At 56.8% G+C, this 13,455-nt stretch overlaps 2 protein-coding genes across 6 annotated transcripts in view; one reads left to right on the top strand and one right to left on the bottom strand.

Annotated features, from left to right (window-relative positions):
* Window positions 1-4,873: 4,873 nt before the first annotated feature.
* MAVS (mitochondrial antiviral signaling protein) lies at window positions 4,874-12,121 on the bottom strand. Of its 4 annotated transcripts, none has more exons than XM_075046717.1 (7): window positions 11,991-12,121; window positions 10,521-10,650; window positions 10,228-10,402; window positions 9,596-9,828; window positions 8,583-9,168; window positions 7,561-7,715; window positions 4,874-7,036 (listed from the first exon to the last, which is right to left on the bottom strand). In XM_075046717.1, exons 2-7 carry the CDS (start codon window positions 10,635-10,637, stop codon window positions 6,350-6,352), a joined length of 1,953 nt encoding a protein of 650 aa, XP_074902818.1. In that variant the 5' UTR covers window positions 10,638-10,650; window positions 11,991-12,121; the 3' UTR covers window positions 4,874-6,349. The 4 variants fall into 4 exon arrangements, with proteins under 4 accessions (XP_074902818.1, XP_074902552.1, XP_074902730.1 ...); XM_075046451.1 differs by lacking the exon at window positions 11,991-12,121 and adding an exon at window positions 11,391-11,458; XM_075046629.1 differs by lacking the exon at window positions 11,991-12,121 and adding an exon at window positions 11,391-11,430 and having other exon boundaries at window positions 10,521-10,898.
* Window positions 11,969-13,455, top strand: part of PTPRA (protein tyrosine phosphatase receptor type A) — a 129,505-nt gene continuing 128,018 nt past the window's right edge. The window contains exon 1 of one of the 2 annotated variants that reach the window (XM_075045840.1): window positions 11,969-12,109. The gene's annotated coding sequence lies outside the window, so the exon portion shown is untranslated. The remainder of the gene's footprint in view (window positions 12,110-13,455) is intronic. The other variant, XM_075046106.1, reaches the window with a different exon arrangement.

The following is a 13,455-nucleotide window of genomic DNA, read 5'->3' as shown; positions in this document are numbered from 1 at the left end:
GGTAGGGCGGGATAGGCCGTGAGGCGGTCCCCAATCCGCGCCCTCCGCCGTATGGAGCGACAGGCGGCTTCGCCAATGGGAGAGAGGGATCGGACGGCCGCGGATAGTGACAAGGGCGGTTACCCAATCGAATGCGCGGGCTCCGGACGGGGCGGGGACCAAGGCGCCGGCGGGGGCGGGTAGATCTGCGACAGCGTTGGCCTATGGGTTTCCCTCGGAAAGAGAATGACACGGCGGCTGTCCAATGATGTGAGGCGGCCGTCTGATGGGGCGGGGGAAGGCAGGCTGATTGACAGGCCGGGTAACTATGGCAACGCGGGAAGGGGCCGAAGGGAAGACCGCAGTAGGCCCGCTTGGGCTGGGCCCCGCCGCGCCGGGGCGGGGAGGCTGCTTTGCATACGATTTGCATATGCAGATAGCGAGCCCCCCCTCATCCCCTCACTGTGGGGTGGCTCTACGGCCCCCCAGACCCCCCACCATGTCGGGCCTGCGCCCCACGGCCTCCCCCACGGCCCTCCCTCGGTGGCTGGGCCAGGCCGGCCTGGGCCCATTGCGGCCTGGGGCCTAAACCTCCTAAACTCGCCCTCCTCCTTCATTTGCCGTCTCTGGGAAGCTCAAGACTGCCGCCGCCGATGCTGCCTGTGAGGACGCTCTGTCCCAAAGGCGTGCTTGAAAGCGGCATCTTCGGAGGCTGCCTCTCTGGATCACGTTATGGGCACAAACATGAAGTGAAACAGAATCGGATGTTCTCAGCACGTCCTGGAGGACAACTACGGCCTTGTTGGGGAGAGCTAAGGTTTCCCTCCTAAAGAGAAAGAGACAAACAGCAGAAAGAAGTCCCGCTCCCCTTCATGAGGCCGGACCCAAACTCCCTCTTCCAGTGCGGGCAGATCAAAACACTTGAGTTCTCCAAAGATCTTGCAAGCGTAGTAGAAAGGACGGACACAACAAAATGTGAACCAAGACGGGAGGTTTAGGAGGAGAGACAATGAAACAAGGGTCAAGGCTTCAGCATACATTCAGACCCAATCCTCTGCTCCCCTATATGTCACAATGTAATTTAAGTGCTGATACATCCTATTCTTTGAACTCTGACCCTACGTTTATCAATGCTGAGCTAACAACTGCAGCAGTAGCCATCCAGGCAGCAGAAAAATTGAGGCGACCTTAAAGAGGGGTGCAAGCAAAGATCAACAGGATGACATTCAAGAATAAAAACTGACTCCCAGATTATATCATGCTGTAACAGTTCCCGTTGTAACAAGACAGAGGTTCCTAGGTGGAATGTTAATTGATGTCTAACATACCTAGAGCATGGCCAAGCATGTAACTGCAGCCCAGTGACCCATGGTGCTCTTCACCTGCACCGTGTTAATCTCAGCTCACCGCAATCCTCAGGCATTAATTCGATACCAAAGGGATAAGTGACCGACATTGAAAAAAGGTGTCATAATTTCACTAAGAATTTCCTGAATTCTGGTTGCTGTGGTGAAAACAGGGCAAAGGGATTGGTCAGATTTAGTCTGTATAATTTTAATATCCTGTTGGGCAAGTGCAGAAAGCATACAAATGGTGTTGGTGCTGATTCAAGATGAAGCATAACCTCTTTGAAGAAAAATAACCCTTCTTCATAAAAGCGTTGCCTTCATTTTTTTAAAAAACAAACTCACTGAGCTTCGCTGCCTGAAGTTCAGAGTATTGTCAATACCAAGCCCCGAATGCGTTTCATATACCTGGGTCGTAAGTCAAGAGCTCTAGCTGGGAAAGCAGAAAGTGAGGAGAGCTAGTGGGATGTCTCAGCTGTGAATACACAGCAGAGCCCTTGGGAGCCTCTTCTTTAAAAGGCAGAGTGGACCGCATGTAATGCTACTGAAAAGGGCTGTTTCCTTCATGCTGCTCAAAAGCTTCCTGCCTGTCCCCAAAAGGCGTACTCTGCAGGCTGGCTCACCCCTACGACTCCCTTGCCAGCGCAGGGTGAGCTGGAGCCGGGCACAGCGGCAGGTTTGGTGACATTGTTATCTCTTTTCTGCAGGTCAGGCCAAGCCCAAAGCTGCTCAGCAGACGGGGTGCGGTACCTGGGGAGCAACCACTGCTGCTGCCTGCACACCAGAGCTGATCCCAGCGGGGCAAAGGTGGCCCAGCTCCTTTTTCTGTGCAGGATCCCAGGATCTGACTGAACCAGACAATCTGAGGGAATCTGGATCATCAAGAAGTGTGAGCAGTGTGCTGGGCTTGGTGCATACTGTCCACCTCAGCAGACATCTGCTCATGGTGCGCACGTGGTTACATCCAGTCCCTTCCCTCCCAGCCTGCCACCACTCAGCCACAGCTGTCTATAGCCCTATTGCTCCCAAACACTCTTCTAGCTCGAAACATTTTGCAGCTCAGACCTTTGCTTAAAAGCCTTTGGTGCATTTCTCTTTCCAGAACTTGGTCGAGTTCCTCTCTGGCAACCACAACATCCTGAGGACACGACTTCTGCAGCTCAGCTATATGCTGCATTGAGAAAAACCCTCCCCGACTTCATCTCGAACCTGCCCTCTGGGCTTCCTATGACCTGCCATGGTGGGCATCCTCTAGACGAGGACCTGTTCTCGCTCCGAAACAAGGTCTGGAAACTGTCCCCAAATCTTGTCCCCCTCTTCCTAATACAGACTGATGGCCTCAGTCTCACTGTGCCAGTAGTGCCCTTCAAAGCATTTCCTCTAGCAATGGTTTCATAAATCTCCCGGTCAAGACCCTGGCACAGATCCAGACATCACTGTAAGCAAGAGAGAAGGGTTTATCTGCGCCTTTCACCAGACCGCAGATTCGGTGGTTCTTGGCACTGTCTGAACCTACGCCCAAACCCTGGGAAGTCACCTCTAGTCTCTGGGATGCTGGAACAGGAGGTGTCACCCCGACATGCTCAGCAGGCTACTCCTAAGATCGAAGCAAGGGTCTTACCAGAACTGGCTGCCCAGGGGCAGCCCAAGGAGGAGGAAGAGGCGAGGAAGCCGAATTTCTGGCAGATGCTCCTCAATACGCAGGCAAGGGTTCTCCGAGAAATCCAAATGCAGCTCCACAGCAAGGGAAACCATCCAACTCCCACGATGGAGTTTGCTTGGAATCGTATATGGCAAAAGTTCTACAAACAGCCTTTTCTAAAAGCACCTGTCTTCTTAAATAGGAAAACCAAGGTGCATAAACTGCTGCAAGCCTCCCCAGAAAAGCAGAGGAGGGCTGTTTGGATTCTTCTTTGCAGCCTCCACTCCCTAAGCAGGTAAGTTAGGTGATTTAATTCTCCAGCCAACTTCTGTGGGAAAACTTTCCTTGTTCCACAGAGGCTTCAAAAGCTGAGATGCATCCCCCTCATCTTACAAACACACATGGCAACCTCATAAGTTGAGTGTGAAGTGGCAAACAATTTTATTATACAGTTAGTAAAAGGCTTTATTTCTTTTTTTAAAAGATGTGCAGGGACACAGTTCCCTCCTGCAGGTTCACCTGCTGATTATGCTTTTAAAGTGCTACATTACAACTGTGAAAATACCGGCACTTCACAGCAGAAAACTGAATGTATGCTTTTATCGAGTCTGAAGTGGTGATAAACCAGCTGTTTCATAAGAGCAGTGTGATGTGAAAAGGCAAAGCGTACAAGCCATCACTAAAAAGGAGTGGGAAAATACATGAAGAATTTTGCAGGCAGTTAAAGCAACAGAGAAGAGGGCCTTGGTACGGATGCTGCTGGTTTGGGATCTCACGGACATCCTCTGAATCATGCAGAAAGCACGTGGAGAAGGCACGTTTCCCCTCTCATTAATGAATTTTAGGATGGATTCTGCAGTGTGGTTATGCAGGCTTACGTACTCTGCTTTACGATATGTATTCTGCTTTATTTTGGTGCAATATGCAGTAGTAAACACGAGTCTTTTAACGAGGTGAAAGGATGTGGGGACATTTCCTTACCCACTGCAAATAAAAAGCAATTCTTAGTGCTCAAAACTGCAGCTTTCACAGGGAGGTGACAGGTCTCTACAAAGCCCTCACTGACAAAATTACGAAAGCTGAGGAAAAAAACCATCTTACTGGGGACTGCTGAATCCCGGGTTCTCTTCCCTGCTTGCAGGAGATTTTGGACAAGTCACCACGTCATCTTCAAATGGGATCAGCAGAAGTCAAGTGTATTTAAAAGCACTGTCCCTTCCTCTGACGGATAAAGCGCCGGGCACTGAGCAAGCAATGAACACCTCAAGTTCACCTAGAGAGCAGCCCTGTCAGATCAAAACCAACACCTCACTACTGCACATATTTATTGTCCTTATCGTTTAAGGGAGGCACTTCTTGTATTTTTGGGCAAAGGGCGTTAGGAGGGAGGAGCAGCCGTTCGCCCTGTCGCAGGGCTGACGGACCCTTCCCAGCGCAGGCCAAGCTCTGGGCATGATGGCTGCACCTTGCAGCCAGGCACCGGGGCACTCATCTCCCTCCTGCTCCCCTGCCAGCAGGAAGGTCATATTTCGGGAAGCTGTGCCAAATGGCAGGAATCCAGGAGGAATAAGTTACTGCCCACAGTAAAGCAGGGAAGAAGCAACAGCCTGGATTAAGAGTGCAGCCCGGCCACCAGCACCAGGCTGCTGCAAGGGTTTAAAGCCCACGGCATCCTTGTGGGCTCGCTGGATTCAAACCACGCCAGCCCATGGCACGAACCTTCTGCTGTGCAAATCCACCAGCAGATCGCCAAATGTTTTGCCCAGTCCTGCCTCCTGCCACAGCTCCCCTGTTGCCCCACAACAAATCACGGGAGGGTGGGAACACCTGAAAGTATGCACTGGCATCTTTAGAGCTTAAAGAAAAAAGAATCCTCTAGCTGCAATAACTGTTTAACTACAAAAAAGTAGTTTTATTACTTTTGTACCCCTGTGCTTTTGGGAGGGAGTAGATGAGATGGCGAACAACCTGCAGCCGCAGCAACAGAAGTGGGCAGCACAGTTGGTGATCACTGAACTCCGCCTTGAGCTAGAAATGCGTGCCAACAGCGACTGAGCAGGGCTGCTTCTGCTCCCAAAAGCTGCCCTGGGCAGGGGGGAGCTGGGGATATTTATTTGGGTTTGAGGATTTTATCTTAGAAATCTTGCAGCCCAATCCCCTCACATTCCGAGCTGATCCCTGGGGATAGCAGGGAAATTACGGACTGCAATTTTAAATGGGACCTTCAAGATAACCCAGAGCATCTCAACCACCGTATGTGGCCTCCCTGCAGCATGCAGAGTCAATCCTATTTGTGTCCCAGCCTGGAGGCAAGTTTCCTATATTCCAATCCCATAGCACCAGGTATCAGGAAAAGCAAGAACTACATCCACTCTCCTAGCCAGGCTCTAAAAATTCAGCCTGAAGATCAAAGATGCTCAACAATCCTGTATGGGACCAAGTCCACTTAATGCTAGCATTGTGTAAAATGTTCTTCTTAAAGCATAATCCCACTTTCCGTGGCTGGAGGGGGGTGAAATGAGGTTGATCCTTGAGAAAGCTCGTTAGATGCGGCTCTTTCCTGACCCTCAGCTTCATCTCCCGGGTGTCAGTCCTGCATGAAGTGACCCCAGAGCCCATCCCTGACCCTCAGGAGCAAGGGAGGATGCTCCAAAGCAAAGCACCGAAGCGGGACAACAGCTCCTGGGAGAGGGGACAGCTTGAACACGGTCTGGCCTGGCACATTCTCATCATGGGAATCTCTCTTGTCACGAATGAGCAGAAGGCAGTGTGACTTACTGCACTGGGGTCCGGCCTGCGCACCAGCACTGGCGGAAAGGAGCAGCAGAGATGAGCAAAGGTCCCAGCAGTAGAACCAGAGACACCAAGTAAGGCAAATTCAACATGAGGCACCTGGTGAAGGCTGCTGCACAGACCCTCTGGTATGTTTTGAAGCCGAGATAAGGAGCCTTTACAGGATGTCTGCAAACCTGTCCTCACAGCACTGACCAGAGGGACCGGGGTGGGGGTCACCTTTTGGACCACCAGGACATGTTTCCCTGGAGCCTCCTGGGACCAAACAAGGAAGACGTGGAGGATTGCCAAGAGGACTTTCTTTTTTGACTCAAGGGATCACTCCCTGAACGAGACCTTCTCTATGAGTGTAAAAGGAGAAAGCTACAGACAAGAAGATGGCTAGGAAATGGAAGGGGAACAGACCCAAACCCAACAGCATCACGCAACCAAGGCCTCTTCCAGCAAAACCTTCCAGAAAGGGATTTAACAACGCCCCTACTGTGCCTCCCCACTGTTCTTCAGGCTTCAAACGCCTTGGCCAAATTCCTGCTAGGAAGAGGAATCGCCCAGGCTGAGTGATGGTCATGGCATCCCATCCACTCCAGCGCTATTTCTGCAATCGAGCGTACACCAGAAACGCCACAGCTGAAATCACAGCGATGCCCACAGCTGGAACGATGTATAGCAGGGATGGTCCGTTGCTGTCCCCTGGGGAGACTTTGGCCTGAGACGAGCTGGTTGCAGTGTTATGGCCCCTACTCGAGTCAAAAACTTGAGAATTTCCAAGGGGACTGGCTCCATCTTGGAGGTCGTTGTCTGCCCTGAGCTGGGCGCAGGGGTAATGGTCCACACGGACCTCGTGGGTGCCCAGGGAGGTGCTGTCCCAGCTCGGAGGCAGACGGGAGTCTCTGCTTGCTCCAGCTGCCTCCTCTCCCCCAGGGTCTTCATGAGCCACTGGAGCCGGGCATCCCAAGGAGACTCTGGAGAGCACTTCTCCTGAACTCGAGCTATCTGTGCTCACCATGAGTGGGTCACTGCTGAAGGTGAGACTATTGGACGCCCCGGAATAGGGACCGCTGGGCCCCTGAGAGCTCTGGCATCTGCCGGCCGCCTCTGGGCTCTCCTCAGCCTTGGAGAGGAGGATGCCTGGCTTGCTGAGCTCCACATCACTCTCCACGTTGCTGCAAGATACCCAGATGTTCGTGGCAGAGCTCACCCGGGATGCTGTCCTCCCAGATGTGCCTTCAAAGCCTCCCGCAACAGTTGGGAAAGGGTCCACCGAGGTCGGGAGCACCTTTGGGAGACAATGAGAGGGGCTGGGTGCTACGGAGAGCACCCATTTGGCCTAGTCTCGGGCACCCACATCACACGATAAGCCCACTTCTGTGCTAACCACCACATCTCCAGCCACTAACAGCGAGGCTGGGTCACAGGTAACTCCCAGGGCTGGGAGAGGGAGTGGGGCAGGGAGGTATTGGGGCTCCAGGGAGCCTTTGGGATTCGGGGGGAATATGGGAAGAAAGGAGGGGGAGACAAACAGTGAGGAGAGGGATGGAAGCAGGCACCTGGAAGCCAGGAGACTGACTAGCAAGTCAAGCAGAGGAAATAAGGAGTCAAAGCCCAAAAAACCTTGGTTCCCTTCTCCCATGCTTCAAAATATAGCATCTGGATGGGGACACGAACATAGTGGGGAAAAAAGCCCTGAATAAACTCGCCACCAGCTCGAAACATCTTACACTGCAGCACAAAATCTCCCAACCAGGGGGAGTTCGCAAGGACCTGAATGAAATGCAAATGGCAACAGGAAAGGTCACCTACCTTCTCCTTCATCAGCATGGAGGGGGTGCTGCTGGCCGTCTCCCCAGCAGGCAGTTTCCTCTCTTGTACAGGAGGCTTCAGGGAGGTGTCCCAGGATGGGACAGCATCTCTGGACACAGGGGTAGTGATTGCGGTAGTTTTTTCCATCTGAGTGTCTGCCAGGGAGAAAACAAAATGTATTGCATTAATCAGGAGACCTAAAAGGTGAGTTTTGCTCTTCTCCAAGGATGCTGCAACAGGATACTCCCACTTCAACGGCAGGTTGTGTGTCTGCATTTACAAGTTTTCATCTTTTTCCTCACAAATCCGTGTTAATTTGCACAGCAGCGGTGACTGCAGCCTAGAGCAAGTCCAGGACACGGGCAAGGGACCCGAGCCACAGCACAGCCAAGAGCTGAGGAGGTCGGACGAGGAGAGGACCCAGCACCACTATGTGCTGCCTGTGTGGCCCTGGCTTTGCCGTGGCACATGAGCTCTCCTGGCAGGTAAACCAGACGGCACCAGCCAAGCCAGCAACCCCAATCTGTTCCTCCTTTCAAGAGCAGGGTGACCCCAGGCTGCTGAAATGGGGATGCAGAGGCATTTAACTGGGTCATTTTACATCGGAAATGAAGCAAGTGCCTCTGCCAAGTCCTGGTCAGGACGCTGTGTCAAAATACAGCGAGCAACAACTACTGGAGGGAAAACCAGGGGAAAACAAGCAGGCAGGCTGGATTTCTGCACAACCCAATCTCGCTCCCTGCCTGGAGGAGGTCACTGCAGCCCAGGAGATGGGTGAGGACAGCAGAGAGTTGTTCTCTACACCTCTATGAGTGCTCATGGGTCACAGAGGCAGACGCAACCTTGGGCTGTCCTGTACCAACAGCCACAGCTATCACCGTTCTTTGGGAGGGTCCCCATGCCCGCACCTTCTCTGCCACTCTCCATCCTCACCATCAAGAAGGACAGGCGTCCGGCAGCACCTTCAACCCTGTTCCCTGTTGGCACAGTGGCTACACAGAATTGCCAGGAAGGAAACCTACCTCCATCTCCTCTGTCCTCTCGCAGCTTCCCAACCCGCTTCTGCTCCGCATCGAACTGCTGCTGTATGAGGAGGGGGCTGCGCACATCCACAAAGCTGCCCGGGGGCTCGCTGTGCTCGGAGCCAGGCACAACCTGTTTTTTTGGTAGTGAATCTGGGGGCTGCGGCCCCCCACTGCGAGCAGTCTCCTCCAGCCTTGGGGGTGACTCAGTGGATACATAGAAGTCCTCTTCGGGCTCGTTCCTGGGCTGCTCGGGGGTGCGAGCAGAGCCCGCATCCCTCAGCGGAAGAGACCTGCCCAGACCCAAGCCCGGCGCACCACGGTGCAGGTGGTTGGCGTTCCCAAAACACCCGTTGTCCACACACACCGGGTGCTGCTGGCGGCTCAGCCAGTCCCGGCCCCGCTCAGGGGGGGCAGTTGATGGCACGGCCACGCTGCCTGCCCTGGGGGTCCCCGCTGCCACCTGCGTGACCTCGATGGGGTGCGGGAAATGCCCCTCTCCACTGTGCCCATCGCTCGCTCCATCATGGACCGCGCTCCCAAGAGGAGGTGGCTGGAGACTCTCTTGCTCCAGGTTTTTGGGGAGCTGGAAAGAAATGACCTGTGTTAAATTGCTGTGCCAGGATGACAAGGTCTGGGACCACCGGGGTGCCCCAAACCCTTACCCAGTGACCTACGCAAGCCTGGCGATGAGGGGGTCTCTCCTCAGCACCCACCGCACAGCTCGCAGGTTTGCACGGGGTCAGGGGCTGTGGAGGAGAGCCCGGACTAACAGAGTGGACCCTGCACTCCCATCCATGGAGGGGAAGCAGGAGAGAGCAGCAGTTATAGGGCCGTATATAGGCTATCAGATGCCAGACACGGCAAGCACACAGCAGAGATCAGCAGTCAGAGGCTGCGTGGGGTGTCCGTGAATGAGCCTGGCCCTACCATAGGCTCCCCACACCCCACAGCACCAACACTCCGGTCCAAAAGGGACCTTTGTGTCCCCATCTGATGCGTGCCCCGCTCACCGATTCCTGCACCGGGGCCCTGGCATCCAGGTCCGTGCTTGTGGTGGTGGCAGCACTGGGCAGGAGAAGCGGACGGCTGCCAGCAGGCAGGTCTTGGTGTGGCTGGTCAGTCAACGGGGCGCCCGGAGCAGGGTTCGGCCCCGGGGATGGCGTCTGGGCACTGATGGAAGAGACATTGGGATGGGGATCGCTGGCTGCAGGAGGGAAGAAGGCGGCGGCAGGAGCCGGGGAACCTGGAGGAGCCAAGGCAGTTCATGAGCAGGGACGTTGGGGGAAAAGCCGAGGAGGCAAAGGATGAGCACAGGGCCGAGGCAGCCCCTCACATGCCCCTGCTCTATCCCTACATTGGCCAAGCCCACAGCACCCCTTCATTTATCTTTCCATCTCCACTCCAGGTGAGAAACCTAGCCCACCGCCAACCCAAGCACCTTCAAACGAGGAACCCGCCTTCCTCAGGCACATCACTGGGATGAGGGACATCTCTGGGGACACCCCAAGGACATCCCCAGACCCCCTGGGAAGCCAGGGCAGGGAGAGAGGCCAGCTGCTTGGTGGACACCAGGAGACGTGGTTTGGGTCCCCATCTCCACCAGACCCCTGGGGCAGCACCCAGGGATGACGAGGCTACATACGGGCTTGCCAGCTGTCATATACTTGCTGCAGCTCATCGGCCAGGTGCCCCGCGTTGTTCTGGCGCAGCGCGTCGATGAGATCCGGCACCCAGCCCTGCCGGCACTTCAGGTGCTGGTAAAACTTATAGACGGTCGCCTGGCTCCCCCGCATTTCCTCCCGGGTGTGAAGTTCATCCTAAATAAAACACGTGGCATCTAAGAGAGGGTCTGGCTTAGAGGTAAGGCAGCTGTACGTTGCCTGAGCTCTACGCTGGGGAAGGAGACCAGCAGGACTTGGGAAAGCAGGGAATTACTCTGTCGGCGTCGGTCAGGCAGCTCAGGGAATCGGCCAGCGACGCCACACGGATGTTCCTGAAATTCTTGAGGTTTTTCAAAATGTAGTCGTACACTTTGTCTTCGGCAAAACCCATCCTGGCTCAGCCCCTGCCGAGAAAGAGAGAGAGACTGAACGCGAGCGGAGGGCTGCTGGTAACACTTGGCTTTTCTACAGGAGGCTGGGCTTCTCCATAGGGGCCTAGGCTATTCTATAGGGGCCTGGGCTTCTCCATAGGGGCCTGGGCTTCTCCATGGGAGCCTGGGCTATGCTATAGGGGCCTGGGCTTCTCCATAGGGGCCCGGCCCCTCGGCACTGACGCTCAACCTCGCTGCAGCAATCGGTGCAGGGGGAAATCCTGGGTGGAAAACAAGTAAAGAAAAAACACTCAGGTTAAAGTTCAGCTCTCGGCCTTGCTTTCACAAGCCTAATTCCCGTCTGCCGTTGCCCGGCCCGTGTTTATTCCCGTCCGCTTTGCGGCCGGGTGGATCCCAGCCCCGGGGGGGTTTTCCGTCGCGGCGCGGGGTCACGCCGGGAGAAGGAGGCCGAGACTGGGAGCCTGTTTTAGGCCCTGGGAGACGCGGTTTCTCGCCGATGGAAAAGGATAGCGGAGAGAAAGGGAAGAAAAGCTCCTTCCCGTGGGATAACGGCGGCCCGGGAGGGGCAGGCTGCGGCGGGACCCTGCCTGGCCTCTCCACCGGGCCCCCCCCCACACCGCCGCCGCCGCCACCGTTCGGCCTCCCCGCTCCCAGGGGAGCGCTGGGAGCACTTTGTGCTCGCAGTTAAACTTGACAGACCCCCCCCCCCGGAGGTCTCTGCCCGGCGGGGCCCGGTCCCCAAACCGCCCTACCTTGCGCCCGCCGCCACCGCCGCGCACTCTGGGACCCCTCTGAGCCCGCCCACCCCCGTCCGTGTCCGCCGCTGATTGGGCGCCGCGCACGCCCGTCGCGGTGATGAGGCGCTGTGAGGAGATGGAGGCAGGCACGCCCGCTTTCTCCTCCCCGCGGCCGCATCCCCGCTTTCACCCCACGGTGGCGGGACGTGAACGGAACGAGAACGGAACCAGGGGAACGGGACAGGCGCCGGCAGGTGGCAGCAGCGGAACGGGAACGTTTCCTCCCCCCCCCCCCGCTTCGCCCCGGGCGAGCCGGCGGAGGGATCCCGCTGTGGCCGCCCCGCCCCGGCCCGGCCCTGTCAGCGGAGCCCGCCCTGCGCGCGAGCCGCACCATGGCGGCAACGGCGGCGGCGGCGGCAGCAGGAGCGGGCGGGCGGCTGCGGGGGCACCGCTGAGGGCCGGCAGCCCCGCGGCTGGGGCGCTGAGGGACGGCGGTGCCTCCCCCCCCTTCCCCTTCCCCTTCCCTTTCCCTTCTTTTCCCACTTTTCCCCCCCCCCCGCCCCCCCTCCACCCACCCCCTTCTTCCCCCGTTCCCCCGATTCCCCCCTCCCTTACCCCGCGCCCTCTCCCGGCGCGGCGTCCATGGTCGCGGCCGGTCGCCGGCGTCGTCGTACCGGAGCCTTCGGGCGGCGGCGAGAGCCGGCGAGGGAGAAGGAGCGGGCCCGGAGCCGCAGGTGAGCGACCGCCCGGCCCGGGGTGGGGGGGGGACGGGGATGGGCCCGGGGTTGTTATGGCGACGCGGGGGGGGGGGGGGGCGCCAGGCGGGGCCTCTGCGGGCGGTACCCACGCGTGTCCGCGGCCTCTGCGTGGAGCCCGGCCCGAGCGGCCGTGTGGTCCCGCCTCGCTCGCCTCCCCCGCCCCACGTGAGTTTTATTATGCTTTTCGAAGAGGAAGAAGGGAGAATAAAAAGTACATCGTGGATCGGGCATGTGAACTTCCACACGTGGGTCTGCAGCGGCTCGCGCTCCCCTCCTTTCCCCGTGGCCCTGGGGGGGTCCAGCTGGGGACCCCTCGCTCCGGCACCCAGCGGAGAGGGCACGTCGCCGGGCCGCAGTCAGACACCCCACTCCCAAGATTGCCAGCCATCTCCTCCCCGCCACGGCTCGCCTCTCCCTGCCGCAGGATCGCCGAGCTCCGTGGGCACCGGCACACAGGACCCTGCCGTGAGTGAGCAACCCACCGGCCACGCTCGGCCTGGCCCACGGCCTCCTCGGCAGCTCTTGGCCCATGCCGGGGACGTAAGGCTTCTTTTTGGGGGGGCTGGGGGTACACCAGCCTTGTTAAGCTGATGGCCTGGCTGCCGCCCTGCGCCGTCCCTCGGGGAGATGCTCCAAGACAGAGCGTTGGAGGGGACGCCCATCCTCGCCATGAGGTCCAAGGGCCGTGTCCCTTCCTCGCTGGTGTCTCCGCGCATCTCAAATGGGAATGTACGGGCTGCCATGCTCCGGGCTCTCCCACGCTAGGGTAGATGTGTCCTCCCTCCTTGGCCAGCGCTTGCTTATTTCTGATCTTGGATGTCATCAGGGGTGGAAAATGTGACAGGAAGGAAGGGAGGCTTTTTTTCCTCCTGCTAAATATGGACTGACATTAAAATCCAAATACTGTCGTGAAAGGAATCCCAGACCCTGTTTGTTGGAGGAGGGAAAAACGATGTTTTCTGGCTTTTCGGCTGTGAGGTTCCAGCTGGGAAGTTTCGCAAGGAGCGGCGCGGTCCTTGCCGAGAGCCTCAGGAATTTACTTTGCTTGTTCATAGGACGCTCTCCGCAGCCTATTACGCTAAAAAAATTAGTCATCCCTTCTCTGCCTGTCCGTGGCTGGGGGAGCTTGCTGTGAGCATGCAGGATGCTTTGAAAATATTTAGCGATTCTTCCTGTCCTATACAAGGACTTCTAGAAATGAAAGGGATGTGGACAAATAAAGCTGCAGCCCCAACAGAAGTTTTTCGTCTTTCTTTATTTTAATTCCTGTTGCTGCAGCAGCTGGTGGCAGGGAAGGAGGTGCATGGGGTGGCTGCAGCCGA

The sequence above is a fragment of the Buteo buteo genome, chromosome 1, assembly GCF_964188355.1.
Source record: "Buteo buteo chromosome 1, bButBut1.hap1.1, whole genome shotgun sequence".
NCBI lineage: Eukaryota > Metazoa > Chordata > Aves > Accipitriformes > Accipitridae > Buteo > Buteo buteo.
The sequence above is the reverse complement of the archived record's forward strand: the minus strand, read 5'-3'. Positions and strand labels throughout refer to the sequence as shown.